We start from the raw sequence: 15,662 nt of genomic DNA, 5'->3' as shown, positions 1-15,662 counted from the left end.
TAATCTTTGTACAAAATATGCCTTTGAAAAATAACAACACACTGATCATTAATATTCTTGCATGATGTATGTATGTGACAGGTATTCAGTTATAATTCCAACTACAACAGCAAAGCATTGTGAGGCTCCCAAGGTTAGAGGGCAAGTACAGCCCCTCGCAGGGCTGGATTGCACCCTGAACTGACCAGAACGTGACTGTGGTGTAGTTATGTAGGGTTTACACACAGTTTGCTATTTTAATAGAGGTTTACCCTTTAAGCACTGGTGAAATAGTTTTAAGTGATTCTCAAGTGCAAAGGCTGAGAACCATCAAAGAAAGGTTACAGTTTGATGATTTTCTGTTTGTTTATTTTGGGCAAGGGAAATAGAAGAAAAGAAAGTGTACAAATGAGTAAGAAGCAGACAGGAGGAACAAAGAAGCAGATGCTGAGCTCATGAAGCAGCAGTTAGAAGAGCTGTGAGCACAGTGTAGTCTGTCACCAGCTGATCATAAGCAATTGGAGCTAGTGGCCATGTTGTCCACATATGCCATGAGGCAGGATGGGGCACCTGCTCCAAACCTAGGGGCTAGAAAGGGTCCCTCTTTCTCCTATGGGGCGCATCCAGGAGACCAAGCAGATGGTTCCTCAGATGATCCAGCAGAGACAGTGGCAATGGTGAGAAATCCAGAGCTGTGGAGGCTGGAGTGGAAACGGCTCCTGGTGGAGGGAAGACAGATAGAGCTGGAAGCCAGAGTGGGGGTGTAGAGTGGCTGCGGGGTTCAGAGCTGCTGAACCAGGGATGTCTAGCACACAGACATTCAAGGTGTGACCTGCATGCTGGAAGGCTGGTTGGGAGCCGCCCAGGTTGGGACCTACAACAGCAAAGCATTGTGAGACATGCAGGGTTACAGAGCAGGCGGTGAGACAACCCCTCACTAGTCTGAATTGCACCCCAGAATGTCACAGTGACCAGGGTCATATTTCCATATTAAATTGTAAAGCGTGACATTCTGAGCTAGAAGTGAATTTAGCTGATCATCTACTTTTTATGTATTCATGAAATTTGCAGTATACAAAAACAAGTAAAATGAACTAGTAAAAAATGTACACGTTTTTTAATCTGTTTCTCCTCGCACTAGGCTGAGGGACAACATTAGTAGAATTAACTGAAAATGGAAAAATCATTCTACAAAAAATGTCTCAATGAGGGCTATTAAAATTACTCACTGAGAGGCTGGGGTAGAAGGTACAGTGGTGCAGCACCAGGCAAGAAAAAATCCCTATGGACTTTAAAAGTGAGTTAGCTGTCTAGGCAGAGAAATGGTTCAGCCATACCCAAAGGTGTCTAATCATTTAATGAACTGAGGCCAACATTTCCAAACGTGGATAGCTAAAATTAGGCACCTAAATCCATATTTTGTCACTTACGTGGCCTTAAAGACAGAATAGAGGTTTCCTTTTGAACAGAGCTCCCACAGGTCACCTTGGAGGCCAAGGCTAAATATAGATTTTGGTACCTAACTTTAGGAACCCCCATTTGAAAATTTTGGCCTGCATATTCACCTCTCTTTGGGTCTGGTACAATGAAATGTCTGGCAGCTTCCATAGATTTTAGGAGGCAGTGGGTGCAAAGTTACATGGAGTTCTATCAAACCTGGCTCTTAGTGAAAATGGACATTGATTCTAGTATGTAAAAATTATAACATTCCTGTTCTTACTAGGCTTTTTGAAAGCACCTACAGTCTGGAGGAAAAACCCACGCTTCCAAACAAGTGCATCCTAATGGGATGATTGTAAACAACAGTTTCAAATGAAACCATTTGACTCAATCCAAAGAAATCTTTAAACGCACTCTCATTGTTTTGTTAACACTTGGACATGTGCAACATATGCCATTAAAGGCTAATTCCAAAGGGGTTTCTTTTAGCTTTTGTACATGTTTGACAGAGAATGGTGTTTGTGCTTACTGTTCCCTGGAGAAATTTATCTTGGTGCTTTATTTTCTCTCTGTGGTGAACCAGATCATGAAATCTGCTGCCAATAACACAAACACTTTACTTGGTGTCTCAAGAGCGCTGCTGCTTTAGCCACTTTACTGCTTTACCTCTGTAGGCCAAATACAATAAGCTAATCCTGGAACACAGTCAGTTGGCAGACACTGACTGTTCATTTTCTCACTAAAAATATAACAAAGATGATCGATTTAGGTCTACAAACATTTGTGTCACTGCTAATTTAAACCCTTTCATATCATGTGAATTGTTGTTCTGTTCTGTTCTAATGTTTAGAGCAGTGAATGCACAATATATAAATTAACAAGGAAATATTGTCTGAATAAAACTGTATGTCAGAGCCCTAACAAAAACAAGAACAACTTTTCAACTCAGTTTATGGTGATGAGTTCAATCGGCAGCAAAACCTTGTTTTTCGGCATAAGGTTAATATTCTCAAAAGTTCTGTGATTCTACAAAAGTTTACATTTAATTAACCAGAAAACCAAGCTTCTAAAATAGGATTTTGTCACAATTTTATTTTTTTCATAACACACACAAAAACCATTTAAAGTGTCCTAGTATATGTATTTTCATGTTTTAAGGGAGTTAAGAGCCCCATCCTATAGATCTTCCATGCACAAGCTCAGTGGGCTTTCCATACAGAGGGGGTGTGCAGAATCAGGTCTTTATAGTCATAGAAAGGTTAAAGAGCAAGTCATTTTAAATGAAAGTTTACAGGATAAATTTATGAGCCTTTTTCTATGGGAGAGCGCTTATGCTCTACACAACTCTTGTCAAACAATTTTAACAAATTGTCATAACCTTTGTCATATCTCATTTTCTTGCATAAACAAGTCACATTGAAACTATAAATGATGGAAAATTTAATCCACATGGCTTGCATTATCAAAACTGTTAAACTGTATTATTTTCCACCATGTCAGCAGTTGCATTATCTGTTTTAAAGAAACATTGAAAAGATTACTTTTTAAGGGAGATACCGTAGGACCTGGGTAAATATCTCCCCCCTCCCAGGTCTGTACTAGTTGATGTTTTCACTTTCAATTATTTCTGAATACCCTGGAGCTTGTTATTCCATATCATTATTATTGGAGACATTCTTTCAACTGACCTCAGAGAATTTACTAGTCAGTGATATTAGAAAGTGCAGTGGGACTCACTGGTACTGTTAAGATTCTCCCGTCATCCCTACGTTGACTGTGTACATTTGCTCCAGGATCTAATTTGGCTCCCAGCCTGAGAGCATTTTTTTTCCTATACACAAGCCAGTTGGGAGTTTAATGGTGTGCGTGTGAGGGGGGTATATGCTTGCATCTGTGTTTGAGTGCACACTCCTGTGACTATATAAAATGAGAAATTTCAGGCCAGAAATTAAATGGAATTCCTTATGAAAAGTAATTTCCTTAAATCATATAAAAGTTAAAGCTGTTGAACTTTCTGCTGATACTGGCTAGTATTGCTTATCAAACTAGGGGTCAACTATTTGTATTTTAGCCATGTCTTCCCCACTGTTCTGTTTGCATGTCTGTCCATCTCTTACTCGTCACCTGGCATGTCCTCTGGGATATTTGTTCTGACAAATGAGCTGCTGCTCTAGCCCTGAAAATGTTCTTCTGTCTTATTCTCAGCTTCACAATATACTAAAGCCATAAACTAAAATTGCCCCCCCCTTTCCTGTGGGCATCAGTCCCAAACCCAATGGCCAAATGAAAAAATAAAATAAAATGTATTAATGACATCCTTCCTTCCAGTGTTTTTATTAGCTGTGTGAAAGGGATCCTGATATGCTCATTCAGTGTAGAGGGAGAACATCCTATATGTTTAGTATGATTTAAATCTGATTTTCTTGCATCTGCTGGTTCTCCAACATCCTCACCTTTTTCAAACTATTTGATACAGTGATCACTTACTAAGCTTCTTTTCATGAGTTTTTTAGAAAGCGTGTATTGTTCTAGTCCATGACACGTCAGAGTCTGCAAGTTAGTTTGTTTTCTCTGCTTACTTTTTTTCATCTAGTCCAGATCTTTAATAAATTAACGTTCAAGGATATTCTTTTCATTGTGGAGTGCAGTGAGGACATGGTGTTTTGTATATGTTTATTTGCTCAAGGATTGCATATGGAGAATGAATGGCTGGTTGTGTACAATGGGAGAGAGAGATTTAGGCTTCATGAATTCCATTGTGATTGATTGTATCACCTTTGCTTTAAGAATGAGGAGTACTTGTGGCACCTTAGAGACTAACAAATTTATGTGGGCATAAGCTTTCGTGGGCTAAAACCCAGTAGTCCTCGTTCTTTTTGCTGATTCAGACTAACACGGCTACCACTCTGAAACTTGTCACCTTTGCTTTACTGTCTCCCGTTAACTAGGGTTACCATATTTCAGCAAGCAAAAAAGAGGACGGGAGGAGCCCCGCCCCTGTCCTACCCTAGCCCCGCCCCTGCCCCGCCCCCCTCAGAGCCCCCAACCCTCCCCCCGCTCCTTGTCCCCTGACTGCCCCCTCCTGGGACCCCTGCCCCTAACTGCCCCCCCAAGACTTCACCCCCTACCTAAGCCTCCCTGCCTCTTGTCCCCTGACTGCCTCCTCCTGAGACCCTCCCCCCCATCCTAACTGGCCACCTAGGACCCTACCCCCTATCTGTGCCCTGACTGCTCCAACCCTTATCCACACCCCCACCCCCAGACAGACCCCTGGGACTCCCATGCCCCATCCAACCACTCCCCACCCCCTGACAGCCCCCCCTCAGAACTCCCGACCCATCTAAACCCCTCTGCTCCCTGTCCCATTGACTGCTCCGATCCCTCTCCCCACTCCTGCCCCCTGACAGCCCCCCCCAGAACTCCCAACCCCCCACCCCCCCACTCCTTGTCCCCTGACTGCCCCCTCCTGGGACCCCTGCTCCTAACTGCCCTCCAGAACCCCACCCCCTACCTAAGCCTCCCTGTTCCTTATCCCCTAACTGCCCCCTCCTAAGACCCCCCACCCTAACTGCCCCCCAGGACCCTACCCCCTACCCGGACCCTGACTGCCCAAAACCTTATCCACACCCCCAGAAAGCCCCCCCCCCAATCTCCCGACCCCCCCCCCCGTCTCTTGACTGCCCCCTCCAGAACCTCCCTGCCCCTTCTCCAACCCCCTAGCTCCCTTGTCGTTGGCCTTCGGTTCGCCTAAGGTCTCTCTGGGAGCTTGCTGAGTCTGAGCCGTTCTCCCGGCACGCTGGGCAGCAGCGGGGGAGGAGCTCCAGACTGCCGGAGGCAAATGTAGGGAGGGAGGGAGGGAGTGAGCTATGCTGCTGGGGGAGGAGGGGGAAGTGGAGGAGGGACTCTCTCTCGCTGTCGGAGCCCCATGTAAGTGGCACCATCCGGCTGCCCTGTTAGCCGCACGTGCTCTGCATGGGGGTGGGGGAGGGGAGGGAAGTCCGGACATTAACAAATTCCCCCCGGACGCTATTTTTAGTTCAAAAATCCGGACATGTCTGGGGGAATCCGGACGAATGGTAACTCTACATTAACCATACATTTTTTTCCAGTATTTCAAAAAGTAATTGTTAAGTTACAAAAAAGCAGATTGAGAAAGAATTATAAAATATTCTTGAGCTTGTAGGCTGCCCATCCATTTGATATCCTGGACAAGAGTTACTTTTGATTTGAAAACGACACAATGCATTAAAACTAAAAGCATTTATCTGAGAATTTTCCTTATACCCCAGTAAGATAGCTCCATGTCTACTTTAGACCCATTATATCAACTGCAGCACCAACAACTACATAAAATTAGCCATTTAGGAGATCCACTTGGTAACATCTTCTCCCAACCAGTCCCCAAAATAATAGTCACACACTCCTGAGTGCATCATTCAACAGAGCCCTTGCTAAGTAACTGTGCAACCTTTATCTTCCCTTACTGTTGTCTTGCTTATCCCTCATTACATCATGTTACCTCTGTGTACAAGGTGATAATTGGAGATGGGTTGGATGTGGCAAACTTATAGGGCCATATATTCAAACATTGTTGTCTGATCTGCTATTATATCATTTGCATGTGTAACAAAACCCACATTTGCATGCACTAAATTAGTTATTGTGTAACTAAGGAGGTACGTGCATGTGCAGTTATCCATCAGATGCCAGAAAGTGTGGGTTTTGTGCATCCAACAAATACCAAACCATATTCTAAAAGTGCCATTTGGAGGTCAAATCCTGCAAGATGCTGAGCGCCTCCTTGGAAGCACTCAGCACCCTTTGTTGACTTTGGTAGAAGCAGGTATTGGAGGCCCTCAACTCAGCACTTTGCAGGATCAGGTCCTAGGGTATCCACATTTAAAAATCTGGATCATATACAGAATTGATCTAATAATTAATAGATTCCTGGCTAGTTGCATACTGCATACATATTACAAGGCTAGAGGGAATTAAAATATATATATTTGCAGGTGATAATTTAAGGTCTCATTTAAACCCTCAAAGAAAGGACATTCAGAATTAGGGCCAGAACTCCATTCTTCAATCCACTGGTCAAACTCTGCTCTAAGTTACTTTTGTGTATTCTCTGAACAATGGAATTAGCTCTGAATTTATACCAATGTAACTGAGACCAGAATTTAACACTTTGTTATAGCTAAGGATTGCTGGAGTTTTCAAACTTTTGTTCATCTTGCATACCACATACAATATGCGGCACCACCTAAGAAAATAGAGTGATTTAAAGATAGTTACAACCATAATTCTGAGTATCCTCACTTTTATAGGGTTTTTATTAGACCCTGAATAATAATTGAACATAAACTTTGGTGATCTAATTATGTCGCTTTAACAGATATATTTTTATTGTTTCAAAAAAGAGGTAGTAAAGCTGTTTACAGATGTTTTATTTTCTGATTATTTTAATGTTAGTACTAAATTATGTAGCGAATTAGCTTTTAAAGGTCTACACTGAGTACCCATTTCATTCATATGGTGATGTAACCTGGCTAATGTTTAAGCATATTTTTAAGTTGAGCATGGGTGGATTTACAAACCACCAATAATATGTCAAGATAAAGTAGGGAGCTCTATTGAAAATTACAGAAATGCAGAATTACTGGTTCCTAATAAGCCAACACAAAAAGTTTGAGAGGTCGCTTGAACAAATATGAACACATTTGAGATTCTATTATGTTTCATAAGTTGCCCCTTTTTCCATTTAGTATGTACTTTCAGAAGAAAGGAAATAAAATGAAAGGGTCTACATGAAAACTTACTCTGCTGAAACAAAATGGAAGTGGCTGCTTTTGATAAAATACAACATTATAGCCGTGGCTGAATAATTTTACGGTAACTTGCTGCCTAAGGCATATGTTTTACTGTCTGAAAGTAAATGCATGAGAGACTAGACCATCTGTTTCCTTCAGCTTGAATCAATATATGGTCCAGATTGAACCACTAGAGGCTTAATATAATTACAGTGCATTTTGGTCTGTCTGTCCTGCACCTGCAATAGCATTCTCTAGCATAACCTCGCTATTCCAGCTCCATGTATTACAGAACACAATTCAAATACTGCCATTTGAAAGTTCCTTTTTCATCATATAAGGTGTACAAGATGATTGTGCAAGTCCTCATGCAGATCCATTATTCTGTACTTCATCCATCAATGTAAAAATGGGGTATGTCAATGCATAGTAAATGAAAACAAGTTCTTATACATTCTGATTATTGCAAGGTTCTGAATACTTCTACCTTACCTGGCCTTAAAGTGACTCTTTTGCTGTTTCCTGTTGTTGGGAACACTGCGAAGACTTCATCAGACATTCTCTCTAAGTTTCACCTAAGTAATGTATCATGGTCAGTGGAACTGGAGTCAGAGGACCCAGGTTCCCTGGAGGGACTGTTTATTGAGGGGACACCAGTGGCACAGGGAATGTAGGGACATTAGCCTGGTGGCAAGTCAGCCACATAGACAGAGCAGTGCACAGCTGAGTCAGTAGTAAAGATTGGGTTGCCCGGTGTCCAGTTTTCGACCAGACCGCCTGGTTGAAAAGGGAACCTGACGGCTCCAGTCAGCGCTGCTGACCAGGCCGTTAAAAGTCCAGTCTGTGGCGCAGTGGGGCTAAGGCAGGCTCCCTGCCTGCCCTGGCTCCGCACGGTTCCCGGAAGCAGATGGCATGTCTGGTTCCTAGGCGTAGGGGCCACTGTGGCTCCATGTGCTACCCCCACCCTGAGTGCTGGCTCCGCAGCTCCCATTGGCCAGGAACTGCATCCAATGGGAGCTGCGGGGGCAGCGCCTGTGGACGCAGGCAGCGCACAGAGCCACCTGGCCACACCTCCGCCTAGGAGCCGGACATGCCAGCCGCTTTTGGGAGCAGCGTGAGATAAGCGTCCACCCTGAGCCCTCTCCTGCACCCAAAGCCCCTGCCCAAGCCCTGAGCCTCCTCCCGCACCCAAACTCCCTCTCAGAGCCTGCAAATGGAGATCACATCCTGTTACCATAAGTCCTCAGTCCATTTTATTTTGCCTTCCCTGATGTGTCTTAGACTTGGTCTAAGCAACTTATATTGCTACATCTCTCAGGGTTGTAGAAAATCCATTTCCCTGAGTGACACAGTTATACTGACCTAACTAACTCCCAGTGTAGATCACGCTATGTCGATGGGAGGGCTTCTCTTGTCAACATAGCTACCGCCTCTTGGGGAGGTACCTACGACAGGAGAAGCCGCTGCAGCTCTTAAGTGTAGATATTAACAAAGAGTGCTATTAGCAAAGAGAGCCAATTCTTCCGCAGCTCAGAGAATAGTCTTGTCAGCTGTGGGATGTAATTACAGTGGGTTCACATTTGAAGTGCTTACTCAGGCAAAACTTCCATTGATATCAGTGGGATATTTACCTAAATAAAGACAGCAAGAAGGGCATGTGGTGGATTTTTGTCTCTTGAATGTCACTCTCTGTAGGTTGAAATATATATCTGTTATTGGTTTGGGGTGGTTGTGTGGTGGCTGGAAAACTGCCTGCTGGCTGAGTGTGTGAAATGGGCTATTTTGCCCTTCTGCATGTCTAATAAAATTCTATTGCTTCTCAAATATTTGCTTTTTCTATACTTCGGAAAACAGTTTATGTGCAGGTTCCTCTTGGAATTGATCTTCAGAGTGGAATTTGTTTTCAGTGAGTGTATTAAATGCTATAAAAAGGTGTTTCCTCATATTTGATGAACAAATATGAAAAAAATCCCAGCGTGTATCATGCTTGCACACCAGGTTTTCTTAATATCAGTAAACACAGGACACAGTGTAGCAGAAGAGCAGTGAAGTGGTTAATTAAAAATGATTTTCAGTGTGAAAAGATGCATAGTGTGGCATTATTGTTTATATCCTTCATTTCTACTACTTTAGAATGCCGGTACAGCTTGTGTAGTCCAGAAAAGTCGCATACCTCTGTCTATACTCTATAGAGTCCAAACAAACATGTACTTTCTTCCTTGGGTTTGGCTTTATTTGTAACTCAAACAACAATTAAAAATATATATATATAAGACTATCTGCTAAGCTTATTTTCCCAGTAGAACATCCTCTGTCCCAGGCCCTGTTTCTCTCTGCCCAGAGAGAGGCTGTAAGCCCCTTCATGCCCTGGGGGAATTGACTGAATCTTCCTGCCTGTGTAACTCAGTATTAATTGCACTGTATCTTCATGCAGGGTTAAAGCACCTGACAGCAGGATGAGTCAGCAAAATAACCCTGCATCCCTATGCAGGGTCCTTTTTCAGAGTGCTGTAATACAATGTGATTGACAAATGTTCACAGGAGAGTGGCATATCAATAGTATTGAGGATGATAACTTAGCAAAACAGTATAAGCACTAGTGTAATGCCCAAATGTCTGTCATTTTAAATTATGGCTGTAGCTAGTTTATGGTTGTACGAAGTGAGCTGTTGTCTTGATGCATTTTTTTAGGGCTTGTCTACGTGATTGGGTAGTGAGCTGCACAGAAGTGTGATTCCTAAAGTGCACTAACATGTTGTGCATTGATTGGTGTGCTTCAAGCACTGTTTCAAACAGCACTATGATAAAGTGCATTAGAGAACTTTTAGTGTGCTCCAGCAGGGTTAACGTGGACCAATTAGTGCAGAGCACATTAGTGTGCTTTAGAAATCGCATCCCTACAGAGCACACTGCTGCACCATGTAAACAAGTCCTTAGAGAATAGGTGTTTGCATAACAAAAAATACCTGCCTAATTAGCACGCTTAGTAGCAAAGTAAGGATCACAGAGAATAAACTTCCTCATCATTCCTGGTACAGGTCCCTCGGGCCAATGCTGACCCTTTCATGTACCGTATGTTTTAAGGAAAATACCAGGAATATGCAAGAATTTCCTTAACTACATATGATCATTACATCTTCCTTGCATCTTGAGTAATTGATTTGTCCCTGCCTTGCACCCTCCATGCACTCTCATTGGTATAACAAAACACGTAAGCTGGGTGTCGCAGGCTGGACTGGGCCCTTTAAGAGGGAACTGGTCCAGGCCACCTGTGCCTCACTAACAGCCTCTCCAGGGGGTCTGATAGAGAGCTGTTGGTCTCTATAAAGAGCCAGAAGGGACCTGGAGATACAGGGAGGAAGCTGGGGCAGAGGCTGAGAGAGCTGCAATGAGCAGAAGGCTTCTTCAGGAGACCCTTGATCAGGGGAAAACTTTGGGTCTGGAAGCCAGAGAAAGCTATAAATACAAAACACATAGTAAGAAGCCCGCAAGTAGGGGGACAGGGCTCTTTATGGGACCCTGAAACAACAGGGGAGCAGCAGAGGGGAGGTTTTGCCTGCTGATGTCTCGGAGCCAGACTCTAAGTAGGAGAGGCCTAGGAGTGGCAGCTTGAATTATTTTGGGACTTTCAGGACAGCGTGAATTATTTGGAACTTTATTTTAATAAACCAGACCCCAAGAAGGGCTGTTTTTGTTGGACCTGTGAAAGCTTTTTGTGAGTTATTGAGGAGTCTGAGGGGAAACTGAGGCAGGGTGCAGCAGAGCCATCCCTGGTCATGAAGGGGTGCTTGGGAGGCAGTTGGCCCTGGTACATCGGTCAATCTGCAGAACTGATGTTTTTTACCAGTGCTGAACTAGTTCTGGGTATAAATAGAGGGCTTGTGTTTCTAGTCCTGTCAATCTCGTAACTCATCTAGATTCCCTTATTTGTTTTCACGGATAGGCTTAAAATCATACAATACCCAAAATGGAAACTGGTCATTTAAGAAAGTAATGCCCTAAAGGTCTTTACAGTATTTTATTTGGACCATGTTCAGGAATTGCATCTGTACTTGAGGTTTGTTGCTTTAAAGGAAAACATTTAATACAACAAATGGCCACAATTATCAATTTGCAACCAAAGATCAGAAAATGAGGTGTTCAGTATAGGTGAATATAGACTAACCAGGGCTGGCTCCAGGCTTTTTGCGACCCCAAGCAGGGGGGAAAAAAAAATTGCTGCCAAAGAGCCGGACGTGCTGTCCCTCTCTGTTGGCCGCCCCAAGCACCTGCTTGCTGGGCTGGTTCCTGGAGCCGGCCCTGAGACTAACATGGGGACTATAGTGCTAAGCGTAGCGGAAAAATACTCCTAATTCAGAACTACAGTTTAGCCTGTTGCCTGCCAAATATCTAGTAACTGCCATCAGAGTAAAAGGGGAAAGTTGCTCCAGCAGCAACTGCGTCGGTAGCAAAGACCAGGCCCCTAGAGAAGGAGCAAAGGAGAAGTACATAGAAATGGAGAGGTAGACCACAAGAGGAAAATGAAGGTGGAAAATTGACAACAGGAAGGTGAGGCTGAGGGCAGCAGTAACAGATAAAGTGAAGGAGAAGTGCATTTCCAACAAGGGGAAGGGAAGTAAAACCAATATAGGAATGTAGAAAGCAATAGCCGGGGTGTATTCATAGATATACAGTTAGGCAAATTTTGAAGCAGAGGCAGGGGACTTGATTCTCCACTCACTCACATTAGGTTTATGCAGTGAGTGTAATTCAACTGATGAGCAGACATTACAGAGATGATAGCCAATGCCATATAAACATCTATACAGACAGATGTCTGGTAGATTTCAATGACTTTATTCCTGATTACACTGCTTGGAGGGAGAATCTGACCCTATAAATTCTACTGTGGGGCTACACAAACTACTTGAACTTTATTCTTCTGGGTTATTACATCCCCAGAACATCCAATACAACCCCATCTGTCATATGCAATGTAGTTGTAGCTGTGTCCGTCCCAGGATATTAGAGAGATAAGGTGGGTGAGGTAATATCTTGTATTGGCCAACTTCTATTGGTGAGGGGGACAGAAAGCTCGTCTCTCTCACTCAGAGAAGTTGGTCCAATGAAAGATATTACCTCACCCACCTTGTCTCTCTATGAATCCTAGTTATGTTATTTATTCTGCTTCTACAGAGCCAAATCCTGACGTTCTTACTCTGTTAATAATCAGACTGTATTCAGGCAAAACTCCATGGAAATTCTTCTGGAATAGGGTCTGAGTATTAACATAGTAAGGACTTCAGAATTTGACTCTTATTCAATATCTACTTAAAATGCAATACAAAATTTCATATTAGAAATACTAATACAGCATTTTGCTTAAAAATATCAATTGCAAAGAAAAATATAGCAAATTATTTTTGTGAATCAACCAGTTTATAAAAAAGTCATCTTATTGTTATACTTTGGATACATTTTGTAGAGAGTTTTCTATATTATTAAGATCATACTGGCTCAGACATACTACATCATTAGCTTCTTATACATTAATTTGATATGACATATAACTCAATTAAACATATACTCTAACTTTTTCCTGTATCATCTGCAATAAAAAAAATCTCAGAATATACTGCTGTTCAAAATTTCATAATGTACAGTAAGCAGGGCCTGCCTGACTTGTCCACTAGAAATCCATGTCTTGGAAATGGCAATCCAAATTTCCCCTGCAATTTTGCCATCATTTTGTTATACTATTAAATGTAATAGTTTTCTTCTTTGAATCTTGGTCTGTGAATACTCAGCTCTGACTTGAATAGTCAGCTTGTGGCCAAGATAGATCTTTCCTTTCTTTGAGTGGAAAAATACTTAGTGAGGATTTTGCATCAGGTTTTATTTTCTCTTTTCAAAATGTGATAATTTTTAAAATGACACCTTACAGTCATAGCATCAGGGGATGTGCCCAATTGCCATACATGGCAGTGAGACACAGAGTCTGTGACTTTGCTTTCTTTGACCTACCTTAGGTGGCAATGGAGAAGTCTTGTGGCAAACATTAAGGGATCTTTCAGATTATGGAAAAGCCTAATTGATGGTTGTTCTTCGAAACCCCTAAGACTAGTAGAGCTGTGTGAATAAATGTGTTTTTTTTTTTGTTTGTTTTTGTTTTTTTGATACAGTGGCTGAACTGGAAAAAAATGTTTTGGTTAAACAAACAAAATGTTTGGTTTCGTTTGGGGGTGGTTTTTTTACCTTACCAAAAAATAAAAATAAAATGGAAGTAAAATTTGAAACAAAAAGTCATTTAGAATCAAAGTTGAAATATTCAGGTTCAAAAATGTTTGTCTGACGTTTTCAGAATTGTTTTTTTCGACCAAAACAATTCAGGGCCGCCCAGAGGGGGAGGCAATTTGCCCCAGGCCCCGGGCCCTGCAGGGGCCCCCGCGACAATATAGTATTCTATAGTATTGCAACTTTTTTTTTATGGAAGGGGCCCCCGAAATTGCTTTGCCCCAGGCCCCCTGAATCCTCTGGGCGGTCCTGAAACAATTTGGCAAATTTAACCCACATTTTTAAAATATTTTTGATCAACCCAAATCTCTGGGGGGGGGTTCCCATTAAAAAAAACATTTTGTCCAAAAAAAAAAATATCACCCAGCATTAGACACTAGTTGAGAATGGATACATTTCCCAGATTGGAGCACCAAGAGATAGCTCATGCATATACAGTCATCTCACTGAGAAAGATTCTTGTGTTATTTCCTTTAATTCTATTACCCTTTATTGTATTGCTGTTTAGAAACTTGTAAATACTATATATAATTCTACTAAAATTCCTTTGTTACTTAAGATAATATAGTGCCATTTTCTTAAATGCGCCTATTTGTGAAATGTAGAATCGATGGACATATTTATTCAGTGTTCTTAATTCTTTAATATTCTTTTCTTTTTCAGTTTTCTTCTTGTATTTGGTTGCTTGATTTTGTCAGTGTTTTCTACCATTCCTGAGCACGCAAAACTTGCCTCTCGTTGCCTCTTCATTCTGGTAAGTGAAACTTATGAATACAGGACAATTTCACAGCCACATTAAGTATGTTAAACTCCATCTCACTTTAGACAGAGTAAGGTAATTTATGCTTTAAAAACAAAATTCATCAACAATGTAAAAGATAGGCCCATCATAAACAAAAAATTGACAGGATCACCATTTCCTTTGGGACTTACTCTACATAAGGAAATGTTAACGAACCCATGATTGTATCTTTTTTCTCCTCTTGAGAATTGCCATACTTCACTGCTAATAGTTCTTCTGCAGCTTGGTTGATAAAGCATGAAAGACCTTTGATACTGCTGTTGTCACTTAAAGTCAGTTTGTGACAAGAGATACTGAGCTACTACAATCTTTATACTTAAAACAGGAAATAATTTTGGTATTTTAGATACCAGTGTGTTAACCAATGTGTTAACTGTTGGTAAATACTGACTTTTTAATGGCAATTTTTCTGTAGAGTAGGGTAACTTCATGACTTTCTCATTAAGTGCTTTTCTATTGTATTTTCCTCTTGTTTCCTTTTCCTTGTGATTTAAGTGTAGTGAATCTAATCTAGAAAACTGCTTAATATTATTATGTTTGGTAAACTGGTGCAAGCAAATAATGTTTTAATATGTCCAAATGTAAACTTATACATCTAGGGACAAAGAATATAGGCCATACTTACAAGATGGGAGACTCTATCCTGTAAAGCAATGATATTGAAAAAGATTTGTGGGTGATGGTGGATAATCAGCTGAACATGAGCAACCAGTGCGATGCTGTGGCCAAAAGGTCGAATATGTGTAACGGATGCATAAAGAGGTGACTCTGTAGAGAGGTTATTTTATCTCTGTATTTGGCACTAGTGTGACCGCTGCTGGAATATTGGGATCAGTTCTGGTGTCCACAGTTCACGAAGAATATTGATAAAACTGGAGAGGGTTCAGAGAAGAGCCACAGGAATGATGAAGGGATTAGAAAACAGACTCACAGAGCAAAATCTATTTTGTTTAACAAGGAGAGGGTTAAGGAGATGACTTGATCACAGTCTGTAAGAAGCTACAGGGGAGCATATAATCCATAAAATGCTCTTCAAACTAGAAGTTAAACATATAACAAGATTCAGTGGCTGGAAGCGGATGCTAGACAAATTCGGACTGGAAATAAGGTACACATTTTTCACGGTGAGGGTAATTAACTATTGGAACAACTTACCAAGGGTAGTGGAGGATTCTCCATAACTGGCAATTTTTAAATCGAGATAGGATATTTTTCTAAAAGATATGCTCTATCTTAAATAAGCATCATTTTGAGAAAATTATATGGCCTGTGTTATACAGGAGGCCAAACTAGATTATCACAATGTTCCCTTCTGGCCTCTAAACCCTTCGTGCTGAGCCAATGATAGCCAATGGGGG

General features: G+C 41.6%; 1 protein-coding gene across 1 annotated transcript in view; it reads left to right on the top strand.

Moving 5' to 3' along the window:
* Positions 1–15,662, top strand: part of KCNQ5 (potassium voltage-gated channel subfamily Q member 5) — a 510,233-nt gene that overhangs the window by 347,282 nt on the left and 147,289 nt on the right. The window contains exon 2 of the mRNA XM_054024141.1: positions 14,166–14,256. Within this exon, the coding sequence (XP_053880116.1) occupies positions 14,166–14,256 (91 nt within the window). The remainder of the gene's footprint in view (positions 1–14,165; positions 14,257–15,662) is intronic.

The sequence above is a fragment of the Malaclemys terrapin genome, chromosome 3 (assembly GCF_027887155.1).
Source record: "Malaclemys terrapin pileata isolate rMalTer1 chromosome 3, rMalTer1.hap1, whole genome shotgun sequence".
In the NCBI taxonomy this organism is placed as follows: Eukaryota; Metazoa; Chordata; order Testudines; family Emydidae; genus Malaclemys; species Malaclemys terrapin.
Note: the sequence above shows the minus strand (reverse complement) of the source record. Positions and strands in the feature narration are given on the sequence as shown.